At 37.6% G+C, this 9362-nt stretch overlaps 1 protein-coding gene across 1 annotated transcript; it reads right to left on the bottom strand.

The window, feature by feature from the left end:
* Positions 1–2435: 2435 nt before the first annotated feature.
* Positions 2436–9081, bottom strand: LOC147513515 (ascorbate transporter, chloroplastic-like). Its single transcript, XM_086596592.1, has 11 exons — positions 8891–9081; positions 7431–8014; positions 7215–7322; positions 6072–6227; positions 5261–5476; positions 4752–4961; positions 4415–4552; positions 4067–4168; positions 3828–3893; positions 2949–3033; positions 2436–2850 (listed from the first exon to the last, which is right to left on the bottom strand). The coding sequence occupies exons 1-11, from the start codon at positions 8943–8945 to the stop codon at positions 2753–2755; spliced, it is 1818 nt and encodes a 605-aa protein (XP_086452718.1). The 5' UTR covers positions 8946–9081; the 3' UTR covers positions 2436–2752.
* Positions 9082–9362: the final 281 nt, after the last annotated feature.

The raw sequence follows: 9362 nt of genomic DNA on the forward strand, positions 1-9362 counted from the left end.
ACCATGTCAATTCTAATCGCAGAAGGTTGGGAGGGTGAACCCACCTTCATGTATAAAACTGTCATTTCAGTTTCAGTGAAACGATCAATTGAAAGTGGGTCAGGACTCAAAACGGCTTGTTTAGGTAGGTGCAACCGTACAACCGTAGAACCATCTCTAGACTGACTTTGTAAATGGCAATTGGAATTGGGTTCGACTGACTTGCATCTTTCATGTCGTCCCAATATAATCCACCAGTTGCTGCATCACTGATGAATGAAGGGAAAGTGCTTTGTTGTTGGAGTTTTGCAGAGGAGGCCCATTTCAAGTGGGTGCCTACCTGATCGAAACGTGGGCTGGAAATGCTCTTTGAGGGTATACCCTTCTACTTCTACACCTCCCTATCCCCTCCATAGAGAGTCTATTCACTACTACACTCTTTCTCAAGAAAAATATATTATACTCAATTTTGATAATCAATTCCAAAGAGCAATAAGGACTGTACACTATACTCCTTAGAAGAGTTGCACACTTGCACCACCCATATAGTTCGTAATTTCGATGGAATTCTTGGAATTCCGTTCCGTCCAATATTTTGGTAGTGGCATAGTGCTCAGAGTCCAATGGTCCCGCATTGGGTTTGCTCCCAAATGGTCACTAGTTCAATTCCCCTCAAGCTATCGGAAGCAGTAGTACCCGGTCGAATTTCCAACTAGGCTCCGGAATTAGTCGAGGTGCAAGGTGTGCTTAAGTTGGCCCGGACACTCGATTAGAAAAAAGAAAATATATTTTCCTTTAAAACACTTTGTAGATTAGCTGCGCACTTGATAAGAAGTTCTCTACGGTTATGAATTTATGATAGAGGTTTCAACGTTCTATGCTACTGTGACGGACAACTCACAAGTGCCAGAATTGTTGGTGTTCATTGCCCAGTAAAATTGGCGAGGAGTAAAGATAATGAGAATCTCAGCAGTTAAGGATGAAATGTAGAACCTAAAAGCATCTCCAGTACCTCAATTCTGTCTGGCCTTAAATTGTGATTAATAGTGTGTTGGATTGGAAACTCAATATTTACATATCGTTATCAGCTTGCACAGGTATGCTCCATAATTAGTAACCTTCCTAACGAATTCTAGTGGCATGACGAAGTGTTTATAACTTCATAGTTCATACTCACAACTCACCCATAAGTGGTCCACAGTGACAAAGGGTCATAGCCAATTACACGTGCAAGTGATCCACTCAAGTCCCTAAGAAATTTGGTGTTATAGGCTTTAGAGACTGATGATAGCCTTTTAGTTAGTTACTCCCTAAAGTTTAAACAAATGTCAAAAGACTCGAGTCTTTCCTAGGTCTCTTTCACTTTTGTAAGTACATGAGGTAAATGCCCTTTCATTCAAACTTCAACACCCTATGAGGAGAACTAAGCCCACTCTAATGCCACTTTTATTATGGAGAAACCTCCATCACAGAAAATGACCCTTTAACATGGTTTTATATCCATTGACAGTGAAAAGAGTAGATCTGTTTGGTATCACCCAGGCAAATTGTTCAGCAAAGTCACTGATCTCCATAAATAACCAATAGCACCATCTTTGGTTTCCCATCCCTTTCTCCATCACTCCTCCCATTTGGTAGATCTACACATTTACGCGTGGAATTAATAGCCAGTACCTAATAGATCATTTATTTGGTTAAAAGTCTTCTGGACCTTGCAGACTTTTCGACCTTTCCACCAGGCTCGCCAAATCTACCATTCTTGTTTGCCTCTTTAAAATCCTGGGGGAACTTCACAGACACAGAGATAATCTTCCAGCAGGTAACATGAACATCGCACATTCCCATGGACTAGATTGCCTTCTTTGTAAATATCATGTAGGCAAACATTCCATTTTACTGATCGTCTATGAAGGTAGTTCTGTACTTAGTTGGGCTCGGTCGCTCGGAGACCTTTGTTTGTCCTTTGTACTACTGAGAGACCACTTAAATTCATTGTTCGCATTGAAGGTTGGTAGCTACAGACATCTGACACAGTATACTGTATACTTTCCCACGACCTTGACAACTGGGCCAGCGAGAAATCGAGTTAAAAAGCACGGGGTAGGGACCCAGACTAGGAATATGATATGATCCTACATGGGATTGGCTTGCCTTGGGTTAATTTGTATAAATTTATGAACAAGTTACACAACCCAGTGCCTAAACAGGCCAAAACCAGCCCAAAAATAAACTGTCTACAACAACGGACAAAAACCTCTCAAAATGTGAAGGACCCAAATATGAAAGCTAGTGATTCTGAAATATTCTGAAGTACACGCAAGAGTACAAGACAGATGATATGATCTGAACTACTGAACGGAAAATTTGAAAAAGGAAGATTTTAGGCAAGAATTAAGAGTTGGAGGTGAACTAAGGGGAGAGTAGTAAAAAGGAAAAAGAGATGGTGCTCCGTAGACTCACACAATTAAACGCATTGCAAGTAAAAGAAGTTTCATGGCTACAATCAGCCAGAACTATATCCGAGTAAAAAAGCATATAAACCAAAATTATGGGAGAGCAATAGCAGTTACCGGTGAGGTTTCCAGGCCAAGCCAAATTCATACCAAATGGGGCATGTGGGCTCGTGTACCAAGAGCACTAATACTGATAGTAAAATAGCTTGTTGATCTGGACAAATTTGCAAGACATATCTGCCTTCTCCAGATTCAGAGTCCTCTTTCACAGAATGTTATGATTTGGTTATAAACTGCATCAGCTCCCTTTCTACTTTTATCTAGTCAAGAATTTTCTCTCCAGTTGCAAATAAGTTCCATATTAGTGTGCCCACAATATACAAGATAACAGCCACCTTAAAGACATCATCCCATGAACCTGCGAAGATTGAAACAAGAATTATCCCAAGCATGACAGAGAAGGTTGAGCTAAAGTAATTAACTATATCGGATTTTGCTGCTAGAGTCTAGATGTACCTCGTTGGAGGATGTATCCAGTGGCAGCTGTACCAAAGACACCAGCAAGCACTCCTGCGGTGTTCGACAATCCCAGCAGCACACCCTGTGGGTCCAAAGTTTACTTGTGAAAGATATTAAAAGACTTTTCTGCACTTATTTTGGGGCACCTATTTTTTTTTCTCAGGTTTGTTTTTGTGTGCATGCACACATATGTCCTAGTTTGTTGATCAGTGAATATCAGAATTTCTATTTTCCATTATACAATCCCTTTTTCTGTAATAAAAGTGCAATTCACAGGAAAATAAGAATAAATCCATACTGAACTAGAGTTGAACAAGTGATGAGAAATGTTATTTGAAAATCAATATTTTCATTTAATTACTTTCCTGTGTCAAGTTTACATTCTAAAACACATATACCCATCAATCACATACAACCCAAGTTACATTGACATACACGGATACGTAGTGTCTGACACAGAGACATAAAAAACTGAGGTATATCACATACGGTATGTGTCCGTGACGTGTCCAACATGGACATGTGGAATCGTGGATACGTATCCGGCACAGATTATTTTAAAGAATATAATTCCATGCGTACGATTTCATAGCACACAACTCAAGCTGAAGTCCAGTTCGGAGCAACAATTTCATGCCTACGATTGATGCATCCACTCAATTGGCATAAACTGTCTGCTCTAGACAATTGATCATCATTATTTAGTTTTTTTCGGTGTGCTCCTATCAAGTATTGAATCTATTCAGGGTTTTAAGAATCAAGATGTAGAAGGCATATAAAGATATTTCGCCCTCCTCTCTTCCCACTATTTTTTAAGACGCGTGCCCGCACACACACACACACACACAGAAGGGAAAAACAGAAAACGCAACTTACAGAATAACGTGGTCCAATGTCTTGGTGATTGGAATAAAGACCAGATTGTGAAAATGCATCCAAACCCTGTGGGAAAGAAAAAGGAGTGTACAATCAAATATTAAGACAAGTTATTCAACTGGTATATACTGAAAGGAATTCAACAAAAAGCACAACAACCATCTTAGCACCAGCATGTATAGTAGTTAAATCACAAAACAATTCACACTATAGGCAGTTACTAGTAAAATGTTTCTAACCTGACTGCATGCCATGCATAGAACTGCAAAGGCTGGAGTGCGGACACGGCTCAGCTGAGTGAGAAAGAAGGCCGGACCCAGAAACCCAATTGACTGCATGATCTGTTATTGGAAGGAATTGGCAAGTTAGAACAATAAGTGGTAAAAAAAACATGTTTACCCACTTTTGATGCTAAACTGATCTGATATGTACATGTCATACAACAAATGGACCCAGATAAACAAAATGAGTTTCATCGCAGAATTCAACTAATCAGTAATTTTCTCAAACAAAACATATATAATACTTTTAGTAGCTCAAAAGCTTTGGACAGTGCCAATGGGCTATTTGTGAGTAGTTGAACTTACCTTCCGAACTGTTGTTATGGAAAGACCTTTGCTAACAAGTGTGTCAGCAATCCACCCTCCTATGTTTGCAAACACAGCCATGGTCAACCATGGTAAGACACAGAGTAGTCCAGATTCAGCAAGATTGAACTTCAAAACCTGAAAAATGTTTCAAAAAAATCAGTATGCTTCCTTTGAGTAGTGCTTTCCAGGGTGTCAAACATGATATATTGATATTGAACTGCCCTCCAGCTTTTACAATTTGGTTGCATGCTTTCTTCTTACAATAAGATCAAGCACAACATCCTGTATACGTTTGATGGAGTATGAAGTTAATATGTATAACTACTCAGGATACCTGATTATAGTATGTTGGCATCCATGTAAGAAGAATAAAAGTTCCCCAATTATGACAGAAGTGAGAGATTATTAGAGCCCAGACAGGTGCTTTAGACAAAATTAATTTCCACGGAATGACTGTAACAGGACTTTTCGATACACTGCCTCCTAATATGAGTTTATTTTCCTCTGCAGAAAGCTCCGGATCTTCTTGAGGCGAACTGTGTGCCTATTAAGAAACAAAGGACAACGAAAAATGAAAAGCAATGTATATCCTGTAACAAGAAAGTAGCTTCTTCTTGGACCGAAACACAATTTCTTTTTCTCAAAAAAGAAAATAAAACTTTGAAAAGAATATTGAAAGTAAAGTTATATTATGCTCCAAGTCACAAATTCTATACTACTTGTAGCTTAAATGGTTCATATGATCGTCAAGACAAAACCTAGTGCTTACAGGGAACAAGAAAACCAATATATTTTCTGGGAACATATCAGCGTTGTAATAAAGATACAAGGGACATAACTCACTTTTGTCATCCATAGTGCAAACCAGATACTGCCAAGAGATCCAAAAGAGTAGAACACTGATGGCCATCCAAACTTATGAATTAGAATGGGAGAAAAAGCCAGGCCAGTGACCGAGCCAAGGTACATGCCGCTGTACACTAGTGCAAGTGATCTGCTTCTCTCAGATACTGGAATCCACTTCGATAACATGTTATTCATAGCAGGCATGGCAACACCCTAAGAAAATAACAGAGCGAATTTTGATCAGATTCAAACGCAGAAAATAAGAAGCTCAGCTAGAGAGAGAGAGAGATTTTAAAGTAGTATGAATGGAATCTTGTATACAAACCAGATTAGCATGGATTATTATCTTGGTCAATAACAAAGCAAATTATACAATAAAATATAAGGTATATCATAGTATATGCTACGGTGTTATATTGATATACTTATCACTCCACTACGTAAACCTGTATATAAAGGGAGAAGACATTGCAACTTTATTCTCTTTTATGATTCCGTTGAGCATAGTAAAATTTTCTTTGTTCAATGGAATCCATGTTAAATTCTGTATTCTTGTTCCCGTCTTCGCTTTTCTTATTTGTGTGTGTTCCTAAACAATTGACCAGGAAAGCTACATTGAAAAAACATGAGAAACATAACTATGAGAAGCATGTCTATGTATAGCAACATAAAAAACATGATCAGACACCAACAGAACTTTTAAATATTTTTGAAGTGAAAAATAAACGAAGTTAATTGCTTTCGATAATATTTTGTATAACCAAGAAACAATGACTTCCAAAACTACAATTAAATTGAAGAAGCCAACCTCACCAATCCCCATAAAAGCACGCATAGCAAGTAAAAAGGGAAGCCCAGCTTTTGCAGCTATAGGTGTTAAAACAGTTGCCAGTGACCACCATACCACCCCAAAACCAAGCACGAGTTTGCCACCAATTTTGTCTGCCCATATACCTCCAGCGATCTATTTGAAAAACAGGAAGACATGTTAAAATAAGTATGAAGAGCGCCTAAAAGAAAGTTCTTAACCATTCCAGTACGTCCAGCAATCTATATAAAAATAGGAAGATAAATAAACAGAAGTACGAAGGCTTAATCCATCACTTGATTTCTTATGAGTTTGACACATATGATCTATCAAAATTATGCAGGGATTAAACCATTATTACTTCCATTTCTTATGTGTTTGACACACACATGTATATATAGACATACAATGAAGTACTCTGTAATTTGTGCAAGTTTCTCAAAGTTATAAAGACTGTACCAATCAGAAAAAATGCAACGGTATCTAGGTGGATCCATGAGAATACAAATACATGTATAGTTCAGTCACAAACAGTTCATATAATACAATGTGCAGCCTATGATTTAAGCCTCACGTATATAGAACTAAAAGTATGAGTATAAGTACTTCTATGGTGATCATGTGACTGGTATAGGTATATACAAGCCTATATGCTGGTGAAACAGTCAAGAATTGCTACCCCATTGTACTTTTATCAAAGGTACATCTATAACCATCTGCTTTTTGTCCTCCACTCCTCCAGTCAGTCATCTTAGATTTTAAGAAAGTGATACAAAACCAAGGTACTACAAAAAATTACGTTGCTAATTCTGCTACTTAGAAATGCTTTTGAGAATTATTTCAGTTTATTGGTTTCTTGAATTTCACTTTCTTTTCCGTACATTAGTTAACTCTCAGAATTCTTAAATAAATTGCAGTTGTTTTGTGTGAGTATTACATAATATTGTCTTCCACATGTAAGAAATTGAAAATAGTTCCAGTGGCCAATTACTTAGATTAGGATATCCCACGTAAGTTTCAGCAAGTCTAGAAAACTCAACCAACTGTAGTTCATTGCATTTTTGAACTACAAAATCGCAACTGCAAATGGATTAGCAAACATATCTGTTCATGTATAGTTTCAGGTCATATATCAAGCCAGACCTGTGTGAGTAGATAGCCCCAGAAAAAGGACGACTGAATTAGACCAACAGTTGCAGGATTCCAGTTGTACTCTGCAGACATCGGAAGTATGGCAATGCTCATATTCACCTGCCACGGATAGTTTATGTTATACACAATGCAGAGTACGCACAATTTGTAGGTTCAACAGTCAATGGTGACTACAGACAAAGGTAAGGACTCCAGGGTATAGCTTACACGATCCATATTGCAGAGGAGAAATGCTGAAAAACATAGTAGTACAATCACCCAACGTTTTGGAAATTTCTCCTGCCAAGAAGAAGTTTTCTCCACATCTGGGACTTCTGAAAATTCCATTGAGTCCAAATTCGGTCCTTCTAAGTCATATGACTCTGCTTTATAGTTGGTCCGTGTTTTAGTTGCCTTAAGGTATTCAATCTGCTGCCATTGTGTACCATATATGCCAAGTTTATCCATCCTTCTTGGCTGCGCCCAAGTGGCACTAAATGTATCTGAAGAAAGAAAGCATTCACATCTTCCTTGAATTCTTCGTTTAAGACCACCGCTGTGAAATTTTTTGCAGAATCTTGTGTAGGTTGAGAGAGGTTGCTCCAATTCAGCATTTCGCTTCATACTGCTTTGACATGAGAGAAAGATGCGATGCACAACAGGGCTAAAATAGTTTCTAGACATATAGGAATACTTTCCTTTTGGAATATGTAACATTTTGTTCATTCTGTTCCCCCTTGCACAGATCGCACTGACACCACCCAAATGCTCTCCTTTTGGTGAAGTAGCCTGCTCCAGTTCATAAATTTTTCCTGTCAGAATCATTTTATTACTGTCAGATATTTGAAATTATCAAATGAAGAAACTCTTAATCTTTCCCCCCTCTCCCACTCGTATTGTGGTGGGGGAGTGGGCCATACACTCATACCCCCATAGAAATCAGTATGCAATAGTTAGATGAGCACAGTAATTCAGACATATCCTCGTACACCAGAGAAAGCACAGGTAGCAAGCGCGTGTAGAACGAATAACTACTCTGCGCTCACTGCTACATACTTTCCCACAATGCACAAGTCAATAGGCTTTCGAGACTTCAAGCCAACCATGCCTTCACAAGATGAATCTTGTTTACTAATTTGCTTCTGGTCATGCGTTTTGTGGGAAAGATCCTGATTAATTACTACTTTCGAACTAATGTCATTTATAAAACCACCTTGATTACAATAAATTGTGACATCAGGAAGAAAAAGATTAACATAACAAAAGAATCAATATTTCCCTTGGATATTTAAAGTTTCTCTAAAACACATGTGCACATTTCTTTCTTACTTTTTCCTTACTCATCCTCAACATCCATATTGTATTTAAAAACTGTTATTTAGTGGATGATGCAAATTCCAAATCACAAACCAAAACAGAAACACTAGAACACAAAAACACACAATTTTATTTTATTTTTTAAAATAACAAACACAAACACTATCTGGAAAATTACAAATTAATCAAAGATTTAAAAGTAAATACATGTTAAATTAGCTAGTGTATCCTTTGGCCTTCACAATGTACATAATTTAAACTTGTATATCACCTAATTCTACAAATGTTTCCAAACATGCAACAAGCAAGTTAGCAAGAAAAGACAAAATGCAACTTTTCATCTTCAACAATCAATTTGCCGAAACAAATACCTGAACCGATAAAGTAGCCGAAATTTCTGCTGGAAAGCACTCCACCGATTGCCATTATAATAACTTGTCAAAATAATGAACTATAAACTCACTTCACTTCAACACAACTACACAGTCATTTTTTAAGTTTCTATATAACTTCACTGTTATAGCAATGAAGCTGAAGCTGTTTTCTCTCTCCTTCATGCAAGTGAATATCTACTACTACACGTCTACACTGTAAAACTGTCTTTTTCGAAAGCGGGAAACGTTTCTGCTTCTGTTGTTTATTATGAGGACTGAAGTTTGTACACGTGGGCACATCATCCTCATGATGCTACTGGTAATATTCCTGTCCTTACTTTGCTTTTCACAGAATATCCCTCGTGTTTCGATTAAACTTTGCTAGTTTAACTGGTCAGTTTAGTAAATAGCATGGATATTTACAGGTATTTTCTACAACTTCCATTTTTAATTTTACAATTTGCAAATT

This window comes from Coptis chinensis, chromosome 3, assembly GCF_015680905.1.
Source record: "Coptis chinensis isolate HL-2020 chromosome 3, ASM1568090v1, whole genome shotgun sequence".
Taxonomy (NCBI): Eukaryota; Viridiplantae; Streptophyta; class Magnoliopsida; order Ranunculales; family Ranunculaceae; genus Coptis; species Coptis chinensis.

Coding starts and splice junctions, on each gene's coding strand:
- LOC147513515 (XM_086596592.1), bottom strand. CDS start 8,945: ATGGCAATCGGTGGAGTGCTTTCCAGCAGAAATTTCGGCTACTTTATC. Junction 6,228..7,214: donor GGGGCTATCTACTCACACAG/GTCTGGCTTGAT, acceptor TTTTTCAAATAG/ATCGCTGGAGGTATATGGGC. Junction 3,034..3,827: donor ACATTGGACCACGTTATTCT/GTAAGTTGCGTT, acceptor TTGGACCCACAG/GGTGTGCTGCTGGGATTGTC.